The sequence below is a fragment of the Schistocerca gregaria genome, chromosome 3, assembly GCF_023897955.1.
Source record: "Schistocerca gregaria isolate iqSchGreg1 chromosome 3, iqSchGreg1.2, whole genome shotgun sequence".
In the NCBI taxonomy this organism is placed as follows: Eukaryota; Metazoa; Arthropoda; class Insecta; order Orthoptera; family Acrididae; genus Schistocerca; species Schistocerca gregaria.
Genome location: NC_064922.1, coordinates 905,000,122 through 905,018,258, shown reverse-complemented (window position 1 = coordinate 905,018,258; position 18,137 = coordinate 905,000,122). Strand labels below are relative to the sequence as shown.

Here is an 18,137-nt window from a genome sequence, read left to right as displayed (position 1 = left end):
GGAACACAAAAGGACGTCGTTTATCGACAAAAGCCACGCATATTGGATGAACTTCGAGAATCCATCTGTACATTCAAGTGCAAATATCCAACTGAACGCGTTACAGTTGTAAATAGGCTGTTTTTCTTATTGGTAACGCCACGTAGCGCTCTGTATGAAAATCACTGGCTGTGCTGTGTGCAGTCTGTGGCTAGTTTGCATTGTTGTCTGCCATTCTAGTGTTGGGCAGCTGGATGTGAACAGCGCTTAGCGTTGCACAGTTGGAGGTGAGCAGCCAGCAGTGGTGGATGTGGGGAGTGACATGGCTCAGTTTTGGACAGAGACAGTAAATTTGTGAGACTGGATGTCATGAACTGATATAATATATTATGACTTTTGAACACTATTAAGGTAAATACATTGTTTGTTCTCTATCAAAATCTTTCATTTGCTAACTATGCCTATCAGTAGTGAGTGCCTTGAGCAGTTTGAATCTTTTATTTAGCTGGCAGTAGTGGCGCTCGCTGTATTGCAGTAGTTCCAGTGACTAAGATTTTTATGAGGTAAGTGATTCGTGAAAGGTATAGGTTATTGTTAGTCAGGGGCATTCTTTTGTAGGGATTATTGAAAGTCAGATTCCGTTGCGCTAAAAATATTGTGTGTCAGTTTAGTGTTGATCTGAATAGGTAAAGAGCGAAATGTCTGAGTACGTTCGGTTCTGCTCAGCTGTTTGAAAATCAAATAATGTAAGGGGTTTATCAGCACAGTAATCCATTAATTTTTCTAAGGGGACGTTTCACAGTGACTGCAGTTCGACGGCATCGTTTGTGTGTGGATGTTAATGGTGACCATTTCGAACACCTACTGTCATAAGTTGGACTTTAAGCTACACTTTCACAAAAATGAGACAACTCCGTCGACTAGTTTGCAAGTTATGGACTTTTAAACAGTGGATACATTTTTTTGGACCCCTCTGTACATTAATGTTGCTGCGCCACGGCCATAGACTGGGACGATGTATAAGTGTTTTCTACTTTCGTTTTCACGTCTCACTGCATAAAACAGAAGATTTCTCAAAGACGTATTTACCAAAATGTTTCGTAATCGTTCAAACGAGTTCATCACTGATTGCTGTAGGAAAACTATTGTATAACACTTTCTGAATACCATTATCCCACAATTCGTTTGGGTAACTCTTTATGTTTTTTGCTTCATTCTTTCCAATTAAGTTCGTAAAATGAATAAAATTCTTCGTAAATAAAACAACTCCTTTATAAAACACTTTCTTTATGAGTAATTCTTATATACTCGCTGCTTGTTTATCGTCTCATAACAGGAAATGCCATCATCGTTATTAACCTACATCAATATAATACATTTGTAAGGTTGCTGTACATTTTAATATTATGGACTAGTTTCAAAGATAGTGATAAATAAGCTCTGATACTTCGATGATATGCAGAAAAGAAATATGTAATACCCAAAACGATAGTAACGTTATGTGACTCGACTATACGAGGAAACAGTCACACACAGCAGACTTCCACAAATTCAGCGCAATACAAAGAATGGGGTTGCATATTGAGATATCGTACGTATTACAGGAGTGAACAGTTTCATGAAGGCGGCAGATTACTCGCAATATTTGTGTTAGCTTTCCGCTTATAGCGTGCAACTGAGCTATGCGGCTGCCTCCACGGTTGTGAAAGTATATTTTCACAGTGCAAAAGTATTTAACTAGTTGAAACATCACACTATCGTCTGCAAATTTTCTCAACTTTCTGCAGGCGTTTCCATACGCATGACAAAGTTACTTTATATATTCTAATCTCTGCCCTTCCCTACATTGTTTACCCTCTATATGGCTCCGTCCAGTATCATGAAAGCTGTTCCCTGATGTCTCAACACATGCCTTCTCATCTTGTCGCTGTTACACTTAGTACTTTCCACATCTTCCCCTGGCGATTCTGTGTAGAGTCTATTCGTTTCTTATCTTGTCAGTCAACTTGATTTTCAGATCACTTCTATAACATAACATGTAAAATGCTTCGACTCTCCTCTTTTTCTTTTTTTCCGTACTCTTATTCTCTTCCTATTTACATTCCTAGAAACAAAGCCAACAATAGTAAGCTCACTGAAGTAGTAAATACCTCAGGACCCTTTCTTGGGGGTTAATTATTACTTTGAGACAAAGGGAGCGTTGCACATAAACATTCACAAGAGTGTTGCAGTGTATTTCATTACTAGACACTTCACCGACATTGTGCTACCGATGAGCACCTCTCAGTGCATGTATTTGCGAGTGGTGGGGGCTGCGATGTACACTACTGTTGCCCCTGTCGGGTCTGCCGCATCTCACTGTAATAATTACGGTGAGCACGCCTCTCATCAGACTTAACTTGACACTTGACACTTAACTGAAGGACATTTCGTTGATGCGATATGAGTGCAATTTCAGCACCAGAGTGCTGACCGCTATGTTCCTGACGAGATGATGATGATGATGATGATGATGATGATGATGTGCACCTCTCGTAGTGGATCGACTTGACGGTGAACTGAACAACATAAAGAAATCTAGGTCCAATTAAGCTGGCTTTAGTGATGATTCGATGTAGGGCTTTGGCCGGTTGATTTAGCTCTTATCCCCTGCCCCCCCCCCCCCCCCCCAACCTTCTTCTTCTTTTTCTTTTGCAGCTTGATTAAATTAACATCAGAGATGCTATGGTGGCATGTTTAGTCATTTATTTACATTTTCTGCGTGTAGACCATCAAGCTGATGACTTTTGCAAACGTCATACATTGGTTGAGTAGATTAATATAGATAACAATTACATACAGTGGCGGTTAATACATTCATCTTTATTCTAATTATATGTTACAACATAGGGCAAGTAGACTAGAATTCACTGAGTGATTATAAACATTTATTTACTAAGAAGGCTTTTAACTCCCTGTGGAACAACTTCGGTTCACAAGTTGTCAAAATATGTGGCAGCTCTTGAACCGTATCTCACTATTAATACAAGGACTATTGTCAGTTATTTTTCTGCCAACAAAACTTGACCGCTTCGTCAGTTATCTCTTTCCTGTCTCAGCAGGTAAAAATTGGATAGGACTTGGTGAGGTCTGCCCACGAGATAAACTCCTGATACTTGAATTCCCAATTAAAGGGTTAAAGCCCACGTTGGAAGGGAGAGTGTTGAAATGGGAGAAGAGGAATGTCAGTAAAGGTAAAACGATAGGGATGGTCGTGGTGTGGATAGGTGTCGTCGTGGATTTACACGGCGATCTTATTGAGCGTCGCCCTCAAACCTGGCAGCCAAGTGTGAACCGTGAATTTACTTTCAAAACTTTTCTTAAGAATTTACTTTATCTACTAGCAATTCATCAAGAACATTAACACATTTAATCACACTGTGTGAGAGTGGAAGCAGTTGCCAGTGGGTGATGAAAACAAATCAAACGTCTTTCAACTAATGGAAATTTTATTCCTAAAAACCCTTTTTTAGCAACAGATTTAAAATTATAATCAGAAAGCACCCTCTAAATATCAAGTTACAATTTATTCAGAGGCAGAAAGAACAAAATTTTGACTGTATGAGCTTTCGGGCAGAGAACCTTGCCGCTCTCTTTTGACACGGCCGTAGTTATGACAGCTCACAACAGCCTCTGAAAGACTACACTGGTGCAAATCTGCAACACAACAGATTACTAAAACTAAGAGTTTCAACAATTTACACAAGCACACAGATTATGCAACCCCCGTAGGAGGGATGGAAATGGTACGAAACACTAACAATTAAAATATTAACTTGCCACCGAAAGTGCAACTTGATTTTAAAAAAAAATTTACGGTGGAAGGGTAGCAACTTTATATACTAAAATGACCATTTAAATAAAAACCCATAAAATACAATCTTACATAAAATATACAAAGTTGGCAAAACATGCTCTACATTACACACATACCGCCTCTCAAGATGATAGGCAAGATAAAAACCTATTTCAGGAATTCGTTAACACCGATCCGACAAACAAGAGCAAGGCAGCTACTAACGTGTGGCAGATTGACAGGTAGATTACTGAACAACCCGATCCGCAGATTGCTCTAATCCGCTCCTACTCCACAAGGTAAAAACGGACCACCCAATTCGTAAATAACCACCTTCCCGCGGGTGGGCAAACGGAGAAGAATGGTCGGACGACCCCAAAACAAAGCGGCTGGTGACCTCACCAAGTAAACAAGTAGAATTTAACAAGTAAATGACACAAGATATCTCCAGTCACTTAACTTCTAACAAACTGCGATTTCTGACTAAGACCTGGCGCAGCACCTCCAAAACGCTCTCCCGAACCGTCCAGTGCCAGCCGCTTCAACGGACGCGGGAAGGTGCGCCGATCTCCCGTCTCACGGCGTCGCAGCTCGCGCCGGCCTGACTTATGTCGTGGGTTGACTCCTGTTGCTCTCGTGTCGGCCGCGTAGCCACTACCCCTCGCTATACGGCGCGGCCCACTGGACTCACGTGGCGACGTCACATGCGCCGACGCTCAAGGCGGACAAGTCATCTTGTGTCTCAGTGCGCGATCGATCCAACCGCCAATGACCATTGCCTGAGCAACTCTAGCAGACTGGCGGCCTAACACATACTGGCACTCCGGACGACAGACAGACACTGACTGCCCCACACTGACCCGGTTGACCAACTGACCCCGGCGAGTTTTTTTTTCCTTTATTGATTTTCAATTGCTCCCGAAGGGGTTGGGCTGGCAGCAGCTTAGTACGGTGCTCTACAGCCTACAGACTTTTATTTTAAAAAACTGAAAAAGAAAAGAAACAAGGAAAACAGGCGATAAAACGGTGACATAAAGTGTAAAATGGCGGAAAAATGCGGAAAGTTAAAACAGAAAGCAAAAGGGGTTGGCAATGTTAATAAAAGACACAGGAATCAGGCAAGTAACATAGTATACACACAATTAAAAAACACCGCGACAGTCTGGTTTCTGTTCACAAGAGATAAAAAGCACAGCCAGCGATAGTATGATGGCCGTTCGCAACACTTCCTAACAACACGAAACACTCACTGTAAAACACTCACTGTAAAACACTGCACGAAAAGGGCGGCACAAAGATGATACTCCCGAGCCAAAGGCAGATGGGGGGGGGGGGGGGACCCGGAGGAGGGGGAAGAACAAGGAGGGAGGAAGGCAAAAAAACGAAAAGGGGGGACTAAGGAGGGAGAGGACTAATAAAGGGGGGAGAGGGGCAGGGCAGACGCGAGAGGGAATGAGAGTAGGCAGAGGAGGGAAATGCAAAAGGACTCGGGGGAGAGTAGGGGGCAGAGAGAGGGGAGGTGGGGATAAAGAGGATGGAAGGGGGGAGAGGGAGCCTGGGAAAAGGACAGAGGAAAGGAGGGGGAGTGAGGATCAGAGTTGATAGGAGGGATAAATGGAGGGAGAGAGGGCATCATCCGGGAGGGGGAGTTGATGGAAGCCACCTTGGGAAAGGAGATGAAGGGGTAGAGATGGAGGGTAGGGGTGACACAACAGTGAAGATGTGGCAGGGGGTGGGGATGGGAGAGGAGAGCAGCAACCAGGGGGTGAGGGGGATCAAGGCGGCGGGAGGTGTAGAGGATGCGGATATGTTCGAGGAATAGGAGCAGATGGGGGAAAGGAATGTCATAGAGGATCCGCGTGGGGGACGGGAGGCGTATCCGGACGGCGAGGCAGAGTGTATGATGCTCAAGAATCTGGAGGGACTTACAGAATTTGGGGGGGGGGCAGATATCTAGGCAGGACTGGCATAACAGAGGATGGGACGGATTAAGGAACCCCCATGTGCGGCCAGAGAGGAGTTTGAGGAGTCGGAGGCGGTTGTGGACTTTGGATTGGATGGAGCGGAGATGAGGGATCCAGTTGAGATGACGGTCAATGGTGAGGCCAAGGTAGCTGAGGGTGGGGGTGAGGCGGACAGGATGTGCGCAGACAGTAAGGGAGAAATCCAGGAGTCGGAAGGAGCGAGTGGTACGACCTACGATGATTGCCTGGGTCTTGGAAGGATTGGTTTTCAGGAGCCACTGCTTACACCATGCAGCAAAAAGGTCAAGGTGATTCTGGAGAAGGTGTTGGGACAATTGGAGGGTAGGAGCGAGGGCAAGGAATGCGGTGTCATCAGCGTATTGCAAGAGGTCTACTGGAGGGGGGGGGGGGGTTGGGGCATATCTGCCGTGTACAGGAGGTAGAGGAGAGGGGAGAGGACAGAGCCCTGGGGCACACCTGCAGAGGGGTAGAAGGTGTGGGAATTGATTGGTATTATGGATGGTAACATAAGGGGGGGGGGGGGGCAGTGGGAGAGGAGGGAAGTCATCAGACGGATATAGTTGATAGGAAGGGCGTAGGTTTGGAGTTTAAGCAGGAGACCGGGATGCCAGACACGGTCGTAAGCCTTTTCGGGGTCAAGGGAGACAAAAATGGCGGAGCGAGGGGTGTTAAGCTGGAGGGAGAGGAGATGAGTGAGGCGGAGGAGTTGGTCATCAGCAGAGAAGGAAGTTCGAAAGGCACAGTGGGTGTTGGGGAGGAGGTGGTTTTGGCGGAGCTGGTGATGGATGCGCCCTGGCGAGCTTATAGCGCCCCTTAAATACACGTGACAGGCAACCTTTTCCCTTCTCCATCAGAGGGGCGCCACAGCGGCGCCACTGCCAGAAACGAAGGGCGGCTGCTTCACACAACGCGCTGCGGCGCCCTCTTCAAAACAGCACTTTTTACCACGGTTCAAACTGGTTCACAAAAAGAGTGAAACCTTCCCAAAGCATTCTAATTTTTCCTTACTTCTGATTGGCAGGTTTTGATTCGTGTTAAAAGCACAATCTCGAGAGAGGATTAATTTGTTCGTACTTACAGTGGACTCGTAAGCATTGTCAGGTCCCTATAACAGTTATCTCGATCGACAGACAAATACGCCTGCCGGGTGCCCATGCAGTCCCTCCGGCTACTCCGTACAGTAGCTCTCGGGAGCCCTCCCTGACGTCACTGTCACGAGTCAGCTTGTGCAGAGGATGAGTGCTGGAGGAAGCGAGTGCGGCAGCTGAGTGGTGGGCGTGCGCAGGTGGGTGGTGCTGTCGCTGACGTGGTTCCTGGCGGCGGGCCTCAAGTGGGGGAACGAGGCGATCGCGGGCTACGCACACTACTTCCACCTGGCGGCGTGGCTGGTGCCGACGCTCAAGTGCGTGGCCGCGCTGCTGCTGGCCGCCGTCGACGGCGACCCCGTGGCCGGCGTCTGCTCCGTCGGCAACCAGGACCCCGCGCACCTGCGCCTCTTCGTGCTCGGCCCGCTCGTGCTCTACCTCCTGGTAAGTACTACACTTTCAAAAATAATGCCGCCCAATTACTTTTTTGTTTTGAAAATCTCTTCGGGTTTGCTGCCGGATCCTAAAATCAACTTGACTCGATATTTCGGCGATCCAACTGGTCGCCATCTTCAGGAGAATGCTGCTTGCTGATGAGTCCCGCTGAGAACTAACGCCTGGCTGCAAAACGACGTCCTATATAGCCCACCGTGCAGTACACAGCGCGTGCGCCGCCCGTCACAGTTGCTGCCCTCCAAGACAGGGAAGGGGCGCCGCCACTGGTAGAACTTTGCGGCAACGATATATCGCACTCATGGTCGCACCGAAGAACGTTCAATTTTGATGCGGGATAGTACCGGATTCCACGTCCTGCTAATAGGAAACCCATTGTCTCTATTGATTAAATTATCCGCCAACCTAATTTCAATTGCCTCTTTATAAACACTATTCCAAAAACTGGAAATGTTGGCAACTACCACCGTTTCGTCATATTTCATGCCGTGTCCCTCATTTAAACAGTGTTCTGCTACTGCCGATTTTTCCGGCTGTTGTAGCCTCGTATGGCGTCGGTGTTCCACACACCTGACATGAACTGTGCGAATCGAACGACCAACGTAAGTTTTCCCACACTGACACGGAATTTTGTATACACCGGGTTTCCTAAGCCCCAGATCATCTTTTACAAAGCCAAGTAGTGCCCTAATCTTAGAAGGCGGTCGGAACACACTTTTGATGTTAAAATTCCTTAAAATTCGTCCAATCTTAAACGATATACCTCCTGCATAGGGAAGAAAGGCCACCGATCCATGTTCCTCTTCATGCACCTCCAGAGATGGTCCATAGCCCGCCGAATCTGCTTCTCGGAGTATCCATTATCCTTAAAAACAGCCATCAAATGCGCAAGTTCTTGGGTTAAGCTGTCCGCGTCGGAAATGGCATATGCTCTCCGTACCAAAGTCCTGAGGACGCCACTGCGTTGGTAGGGTGGATGACAACTTGTAGAATGCAGATACCGATCTGTGTGCGTCGGCTTTCGGTGAACACTGTGTCCCAAAGTACCATCTGTTTTTTTATAAACAATAACGTCTAAAAATGGAAGCATCCCATCACTTTCGACCTCCATGGTGAATTTGATGCGGGGATGAAGACAGTTGAAATGGTCCAAAAATCTATTAAGAGAGTCACGTCCATGTGGCCACACGAAAAACGTATCATCCACGTAAGTGTGAACACCATATTTCCAATTCGGTGGATTTTATTAGTCGATTGAAATCTTTGAAGTTGAGTCCTTCAGATCTATTAGTGAGTTTTGATGTGGTATCTCTGTTTACGCAAGTTCCTCTAGAAGAGTCGCTTAATTTGATTAGTGAAAAACTGGATGAAGAGTTGGTGAAGCTTTGTCGTCATGTGCTGACATCCACATATTTTTTATTCAACGGCAACTTTTTTGAACAGAATGACGGAGTGGCTATGGGTAGTCCTTTATCACCTATAGTCGCCAATTTATTTATGGAGGACTTCGAGGATATGGCACTAAAGACTTCAGCTTTGCAACCAACGTGCTTCTGGAGATACGTGGATGATACGTTTTTCGTGTGGCCGCATGGACATGACTCTCTTAATAGATTTTTGGACCATTTCAACTGTCTTCATCCCCGCATCAAATTCACCATGGAGGTCGAAAGTGATGGGATGCTTCCATTTTTAGACGTTATTGTTTATAAAAAAACAGATGGTACTTTAGGACACAGTGTTCACCGAAAGCCGACGCACACAGATCGGTATCTGCATTCTACAAGTTGTCATCCACCCTACCAACGCAGTGGCGTCCTCAGGACTTTGGTACGGAGAGCATATGCCATTTCCGACGCGGACAGCTTAACCCAAGAACTTGCGCATTTGATGGCTGTTTTTAAGGATAATGGATACTCCGAGAAGCAGATTCGGCGGGCTATGGACCATCTCTGGAGGTGCATGAAGAGGAACATGGATCGGTGGCCTTTCTTCCCTATGCAGGAGGTATATCGTTTAAGATTGGACGAATTTTAAGGAATTTTAACATCAAAAGTGTGTTCCGACCGCCTTCTAAGATTAGGGCACTACTTGGCTCTGTAAAAGATGATCTGGGGCTTAGGAAACCCGGTGTATACAAAATTCCGTGTCAGTGTGGGAAAACTTACGTTGGTCGTTCGATTCGCACAGTTCATGTCAGGTGTGTGGAACACCGACGCCATACGAGGCTACAACAGCCGGAAAAATCGGCAGTAGCAGAACACTGTTTAAATGAGGGACACGGCATGAAATATGACGAAACGGTGGTAGTTGCCAACATTTCCAGTTTTTGGAATAGTGTTTATAAAGAGGCAATTGAAATTAGGTTGGCGGATAATTTAATCAATAGAGACAATGGGTTTCCTATTAGCAGGACGTGGAATCCGGTACTATCCCGCATCAAAATTGAACGTTCTTCGGTGCGACCATGAGTGCGATATATCGTTGCCGCAAAGTTCTACCAGTGGCGGCGCCCCTTCCCTGTCTTGGAGGGCAGCAACTGTGACGGGCGGCGCACGCGCCGTGTACTGCACGGTGGGCTATATAGGACGTCGTTTTGCAGCCAGGCGTTAGTTCTCAGCGGGACTCATCAGCAAGCAGCATTCTCCTGAAGATGGCGACCAGTTGGATCGCCGAAATATCGAGTCAAGTTGATTTTAGGATCCGGCAGCAAACCCGAAGAGATTTTCATGACTTATTACGCCGGGAAAGCCTACGAAGTTACTTTTTTGTTTGTTTGTACGAGGGGCGTTCAATAAGTGAATACCGGGCTGGTCCCCACGTCCCTCGCAGACATCTGAACACGTTCGCGCTAATCCATGGGTCACACTAGACGCAGACAGCTGGGGGTACACTAATTCCGTCCGGGGAAGGGGGGGGGCGGTTTATGGGGTGGCGACATATTTTGGGCCAATTTCGGTTGAAAAAATACGGAAGTTGTTGTGGGACACCGTGGAATACTCCCGTTTCAGCCCCCATACTTTCACGAAGCTCCGACATGTGGCGGTCTTCAAAATGGTGTCTGTAACGGAATTACGAGGCGTGTTTTTTAAGTAAGTACCATTTTGAAATTAAAAAAAGACGTGCTAAGATATCTCAATAATTTTATTTTTACACGAAAGCCTGTACCTTGCAGACATCTAGTTACGAGGGGTATACACTAAGTAATGCAATAATTTTTTCTGAATGGAGATTGCTTTCTTTCTGGATTCCAATATACCATATTGATCGCCATTCTTTTGGCTACAAAACAATATTTTTCAAATAATCTCCGTTCAGTGCGGCAGCCTTACACTGTATACCCGCGTGGTGCCAGGCTATTGGTATACATCGGAGGCAACGTCTTGCTGGATCAATAATCTCCCTACCATCCACGTACTGCTTCCTGCAGAATGGGGCAATCAGATGGAAGGTTCGAAATCCGCGCCGTAGAGTGGATAAGGAAGAATAGTCCAATGAGCTTTGTGAGCTGCTCTCGGGTTCGCAGACGAGTGTGAGGCCTCGTGTTGTCACGGACAAGTTTGTTTGCATGCGTTGATCGCCTCGAATGAGAGTGTTCGCACGTTTCAACACTGCAGGAGCCACAGCTGTGTGCGGCCGCCCGACACGCGAGAGAGCGGACAGTCCTGTGTAACCTTCTTGCGATGATGACGTACGCCTCACCCAATGAGTCACTATGCTTTTGTTCATTGCCAGATTTCCGTAGACATGCTGCAAGCGCCTATGGATATCTCCGATGGTCCGTTTTTCTTGCCGGAGTGGCCGTGCGGTTGTAGGCGCTACAGTCTGGAGCCGAGCGACCGCTACGGTCGCAGGTTCGAATCCTGCCTCGGGCATGGATGTGTGTGATGTCCTTAGCTTAATTAGGTTTAACTAGTTCTAAGGTCTAGGCGACTGATGACCTCAGAAGTTACGTCGCATAGTGCTCAGAGCTATTTGAACCATTTTGAACCGTTTTTCTTTCAAAAGAAAGCATGACACCTCTTTCCTTAGAACATACGAGTCATGTTTATTGAGTAAGTACAGTTTTGAAATTAAAAAAGATGTGCTAAGATATCTCAATAATTCTATTTTTACATGAAAGTCTGTACCTTAATCTACGCACTGACGCCATTGCAGTCTGATTCTTCCTTGTTTACGTTGTGTACTCGGTGTTTAAGATGCCTCCAATAATCGTGAGTCCCGCCGACTGTGAAATACGGCCTGTTATAAAATTTCTTAGTGCTAAAGGCCTAAAAGCGATCGATATTCATCGTGAGATCTGTGCAGTTTACAGAGAAAACATTATGAGGACGGCATGGTAAGAAAGTGGGTGAGGGCATTTAAAGATGGCGGCACAAATGTGCATGATGAACAACGGAGTGGGCGTCCTTCTGTCGCTAGGTTTGAAAGTTTGGTGCAGGAAGTGGACAATAAGGTGAGAGAAAACAGACGCTTTACGATTTCCGCCTTGTGGAATGACTTTCCTAATGTTTCTTGTAGTGTTTGTATGGCATTGTGACCGAGCACTTGAATTACCAAAAATTGTGCTCACGATGGGTAACGAAAATGTTGACGGACGTGCAGAAAACCAAACGTTTAGGCAGTGCATTGACTTTCCTTGAGCGGTACCACAACGACGGTGATGATTTCTTAAGCCAAATTGTTTGGGACGATGAAACATGGGTGGCCTACGTCACACCAGAATCAAAGCAACAGCCATGGAAGTTGAGCAAGGCATTCGTTTTGCTGCAAGACAATGCCCGTCCGCATGCGGCGAATCAGACCAAAGATCTCATCACATCTTTTCAATGGGAAACTCTAGATCATCCTCCGTACAGACTCGATCTTGCGCCCAGTTACTACCATCTGTTTCTGAATTTGAAGAAACACCTGGGCCCTCAGCGACTTCGAGACGATCACGAAGTCAAAACAGTGGTGATGCAGTGTTTAACGAGTCAGGCGGCAAACTTCTGTGAGGAGGGTATTCAAAAAGTGGTACAACGTTATGACAAGTGCCTCAATATTGAGGAAATTATGTTGAAAAGTTGAAATCCCCACATCACAGTAACGTAGCATCCTGCTAGAGAGCCAAAACAGAATGGCACAGCCCTTTTATATACTCCTGGAAATTGAAATAAGAACACCGTGAATTCATTGTCCCAGGAAGGGGAAACTTTATTGACACATTCCTGGGGTCAGATACATCACATGATCACACTGACAGAACCACAGGCACATAGACACAGGCAACAGAGCATGCACAATGTCGGCACTAGTACAGTGTATATCCACCTTTCGCAGCAATGCTGGCTGCTATTCTCCCATGGAGACGATCGTAGAGATGCTGGATGTAGTCCTGTGGAACGGCTTGCCATGCCATTTCCACCTGGCGCCTCAGTTGGACCAGCGTTCGTGCTGGACGTGCAGACCGCGTGAGACGACGCTTCATCCAGTCCCAAACATGCTCAATGGGGGACAGATCCGGAGATCTTGCTGGCCAGGGTAGTTGACTTACACCTTATAGAGCACGTTGGGTGGCACGGGATACATGCGGACGTGCATTGTCCTGTTGGAACAGCAAGTTCCCTTGCCGGTCTAGGAATGGTAGAACGATGGGTTCGATGACGGTTTGGATGTACCGTGCACTATTCAGTGTCCCCTCGACGATCACCAGAGGTGTACGGCCAGTGTAGGAGATCGCTCCCCACACCATGATGCCGGGTGTTGGCCCTGTGTGCCTCGGTCGTATGCAGTCCTGATTGTGGCGCTCACCTGCACGGCGCCAACCACGCATACGACCATCATTGGCACCAAGGCAGAAGCGACTCTCATCGCTGAAGACGACACGTCTCCATTCGTCCCTCCATTCACGCCTGTCGCGACACCACTGGAGGCGGGCTGCACGATGTTTGGGCGTGAGCGGAAGACGGCTTAACGGTGTGCGGGACCGTAGCCCAGCTTCATGGAGACGGTTGCGAATGGTCCTCGCCGATACCCCAGGAGCAACAGTGTCCCTAATTTGCTGGGAAGTGGCGGCGCGGTCCCCTACCGCACAGCGTAGGATCCTACGGTCTTGGCGTGCATCCGTGCGTCGCTGCGGTCCGGTCCCAGGTCGACGGGCACGTGCACCTTCCGCCGACCACTGGCGATAACATCGATGTACTATGGAGACCTCACGCCCCACGTGTTGAGCAATTCGGCGGTACGTCCACCCGGCCTTCCGCATGCCCATTATACGCCCTCACTCAAAGTCCGTCAACTGCACATACGGTTCACGTCCACGCTGTCGCGGCATGCTACCAGTGTTAAAGACTGCGATGGACCTCCGTATGCCACGGCAAACTGGCTGACACTGACGGTGGCGGTGCACAAATGCTGCGCAGCTAGCGCCATTCGACGGCCAACACCGCGGTTCCTGGTGTGTCCGCTGTGCCGTGCGTGTGATCATTGCTTGTACAGCCCTGTCGCAGTGTCCGGAGCAAGTATGGTGGGTCTGACACACCGGTGTCAATGTGTTCTTTTTTCCATTTCCAGGAGTGTATAACTGAATATCGTGTAATAATTCGCTTTCTGCATTTGAAGGGAAACAGATATGCAACTATCCATGCTGAGTTGATGAAAATTTACTAAACAATGTACTGTTGTATGGCAATGGTCAGATGTCGCAAACGAATGCAGTGGGGTCCAAAGACGAAGAGGGAAGTGGCAGACCCTCTCTCTGTGAATAAGGGGGAGTCCGAACGGAAATGGAGGCATCGTTGCTCGTAGACCGGCTTCTCACAACTGAGGCGAAACTGGAAAAGTGGAAATTTGACGTAGATCAGTACTAAACATCTCGCAAGACGTTTTGAACGCAACAAAGATCGTAGCCCGCAGCCTTCCACGGCTGATCCGCCTCCGTTCTAAAAGCCCACCATATCGAGAGAGCAGCGGAAATGCTATAATTGTATCGGATGACTTCGTCAACTGCCTGTTCACCACGGACTATGGTGGGAGTACCGAGACAAGGGAGTAAGGCAGGCAGTGGAAACATGCCGATTAAGAGGCGTCACCACAAATGCTGAGACTATGTTAGAAAAAGCTCACAGCGGAGCTGTGAGGGTGGAGTGTACTTGCTGCACAGGGCACAGTCACACCTATTGTCTCTCTGGGCTGTCAGGTTTTGGTATAGCGCCCAGTGACTTCTTCCTCTTCTCTCGGATAAAGTAAACATTGCTTGCGAGACATTTATGCAAGAATGACGAAGTGATTTTCGAGGCACAATGTTTCCTCATCAGCGAAAATTGTGTCACATTGAAGGTTTAAGACCTACAGCAACACAATACATTATTTCCGTAGCTTTATTTTCCTTCAAGGTGATAAATAAAACATTATGACTACCTTCCATACAATGGTACCCCATGAACAGAACAAGTAGTATGTAACGGGCAGTCAGATGAAAGGGTGAAAGATGGAAAAAGTATGTAAATCGTTTATTATTTCACAAGTAATGCCATAACTCTTAAATCATTTGCCCCACTGTAAGGCGAGACGGTCAGTGCCTTCCTGAAAAAATTTTTGCAGTTGCCTACGAAACTGACAGTGCGCCCTGGCCAGTACCTCTTCGTCCGCAGCAAATCGTCGGTCACGAATGTCTTTCTTCTGGGCTCCAAAGATACGGAAATCGCATGGGAAGAGATTGGGACTCTGTAGAGGATTTGTAATGGCTTCCCAGCGAAACTTACGCAGCGTTGTGGAAACGATAGGCACGCCAGCTGCGGCAAAGTGATGATGACCTTTTCTTCAACCGCAAGCGGCTACTGATCAGTGAGTTCCTAAAACACAGTGTGTGGATAAAATGCAACAAAATTAAGAAATCGCAAAACGCACCACTAAGCCACCATATCGTCGGAGAACACTGCTCGGTAAAAGGCAAATAAAGTACCTGGAAAGTACTTAGAAACTTTGCCGTCATTTTTTCTGAAACGGTCGAGTATCTACAGAGAAGCCGATACACTTGTTTGTTAGTTTATTTTGACTCCTTTTCCATTAAGCGAAGTTTGTGGGAATTCAGGTTACGAAACTTGCCGAATTCTCCTCGTAAGTAGCATTAACGCAAAGCGAAGTAATGACTAAAGGGAACACAGCCTTTGCAACATATTGAAAAATATGTCCCCCGTACTTCTCTGTTGTCTGGGCTCCCCCCTCCCTCCTCACCCGCTTCACCCCGTCCTTCTCCTCCCATCCCCTAGGCGGCCGAGGTGGCCGAGCGCTTCTAGGCGCTTCAGTCTGGAACCGCTTGACCGGGTTCGAATCCTGCTTGGGGCGTGGATATGTGTGATCTCCTTAGGTTAATTAGGTTTACGTAGTTCTGAGTTCTAGGGGGGTGATGACCTTCGAAATTAAGTCTTATATTGCTCACAAGGGAGTCTCCCCATCGCACCCCCCTCAGATTTAGTTATAAGTTGGCACAGTGGATAGGCCTTGAAAAACTGAACACAGGTCAATCGAGAAAACAGGAAGGAGTTGTGTGGAACTATGAAAAAAATAAGCAAAATGTACAAACTGAGTAGTCCATGCGCAAGATAGCAACTTCAAGGACAGTGTGAGCTCAGGAGCGCCGTGCTCCCGTGGTTAGCGTGAGCAGCTGTGGAATGGGAGGTCCTTGCTTCAAGTCTTCCCTCGAGTGAAAAGTTTGATTTTTTATTTTCAGGCAGTTATTATCTGTCCGTCCGTCCGTCCGATGAGAGGTAACTGCGCCGCAGTATGGGGACGCTACACCTCAACCAACATCGAAACACACGACGTCAGTCGACCACAGCGCACGGAAGAGAGAGTATTCCTCCTAACGAGGCTCCCTGGCCGGCAGTTGACTGTCCGCTACTTTGGACGAGAGTGCATTAAATACGTGAGATGTATTCCGCGGGCAGTATGAATCCAGCAAATATAGCTCGCGACTTCAATAACAAGGTCGATGAATATTTTCCGAACTGTAAGGAATCTGTTGACCTCTGACCTTACGATCAAATGTTTTCGGTTCCCATTGGAGAGGCACGTCCTTTCGTCTACTAATCGCACGGTTTTGCGGTGCGGTCGCAAAACACACACTGAACTTATTACAGTGAACAGAGACCTCAATGAACGAACGCACAAATCATACATTTGCGAAAATAAAGACAGTAGAATTTTCACTCGAGGAAAGACTTGAACCGAGGACCTCTCACAGCATCCTCGATGTTGCCTATCTTGCGCATCGACTACTCAGTTTGTATATTTTGCTTATTTTTTTCATAGCTCCACACAACTTTTTCCCGTTTACTCGATTGATCTGTGTTCAGCTTTTCAAGGCCTATCCACTGTGCCAACTTATAACAAAACCGAGGCGGCGTGGTGGGGGTGGGGGGGGGGGGTGCGATGGGGAGGTTCCCTTGTCAGAGCCATTTGAACCAACCCGTCCCCTAACCTCCTCTCCCAGGGTTAGAAGCCTCCGGCTCTCTCTCCTTCACCGGAGACAGATGCGCATCGACGGCCTCTGCCCGCAGGTGGGCACCTCGTTCCTGATGGGCGGCTTCGTGTCGCTGTTCCGCATCCGCAACGTGATCAAGCAGCAGGCATGCGGCGGCCGCAGCAAGGCGGACAAGCTGGAGAAGCTGATGATCCGCATAGGCATCTTCAGCGTGCTGTACACGGTGCCGGCGACGATCGTGATCGGCTGCTACCTGTACGAGAGCAGCTGGCACGCGGCGTGGACTCGGCCGCTCGCCTGCCCGTGCGCGCCGCGCTCGCCGCGCCCGCTCTACTCGGTGCTCATGCTCAAGTACTTCATGGCGCTCGCCGTCGGCATCACGTCGGGCGTCTGGATCTGGTCGGGCAAGACGCTCGACTCGTGGCGGCGCCTGTGGCGGCGCCTGTGCGGCGCGCCGCCGCTGCCCGCGCCGCCCCCGGCGCGCAAGCTGCCCGGCGCGCCGCCCTCGCACGCCGCCGCCGCCGCCCCCGCCGCCGCCGCCGGCGGCGCGCCCGGCTCGACGCTGCTGGCGGCGCCGCACGTGGCCGTGGGCGGCGGCGCGGGCGGGCCCCCGCAGCACCACCACGTGCTCAAGGCGGGGCCACCGCCCGCCCCCGCCTCCCACGTATGACGGCCGCTGCCGCCGCCCGCGCCCGCCGCCGCGCCGGCCACCGCCGCCCACTCGCACGCCACCCCCGACGAGGGGCTCAGCAACTACGGCCCGCTCTAGGCTGTCCACTCTGCACGGCCGAATGCTACGAGTCATCCAGCACGCTCGCGTCCCGAAGACGACAACGGTGCAACCTCCCAAAGCACACAGATTCCATTTTGGTGATCTGTGCGATACCTCTTCGCTGCTCGGGATGACTACTGGAGGCACGTCTCTTTGGGGGAACGACCGACAGTCGTCCTTTCGCACCTCCCTTCGCGCGTCTGTTTGTATCTAGTGCACTGGAACGGCTTACAGAGTGTAAGGACGCCTCCACTACACATCTCGACATATCTGTACGACAGTCTGCCAGCCTCGAGTATTCTCTTCTCCACTGGATGTCGACAGCTCAGGCTACTCCTCATCCATTCTGCTGCTGACTATTGGAGACCACTTTCGTCGTGCCCGGTCAAAGAGCTTTGTGGCGTCCTGTCTCAGATCCAGCTGTTAGCTGTTCAGGAACGCTGCACTGAACGCACGTTGCTTAAATCGTATACTTACGATTTACGGGTAGGTGCGATGGCTTCTGTGAATTCGATCCTTTCTTTGTACCGTCACTGACATCTAAGCAAATGACTCCTCTATT

At 48.5% G+C, this 18,137-nt stretch overlaps 1 protein-coding gene across 1 annotated transcript in view; it reads left to right on the top strand.

Moving 5' to 3' along the window:
• LOC126355669 (frizzled-5-like) overlaps positions 1–17,473 on the top strand; it is a 1,025,468-nt gene extending 1,007,995 nt beyond the window's left edge. Inside the window, exons 9-10 of the mRNA XM_050006033.1 lie at positions 7,085–7,328; positions 16,880–17,473. Coding sequence (XP_049861990.1) covers positions 7,085–7,328; positions 16,880–17,473 — 838 coding nt within the window. The remainder of the gene's footprint in view (positions 1–7,084; positions 7,329–16,879) is intronic.
• Positions 17,474–18,137: the final 664 nt, after the last annotated feature.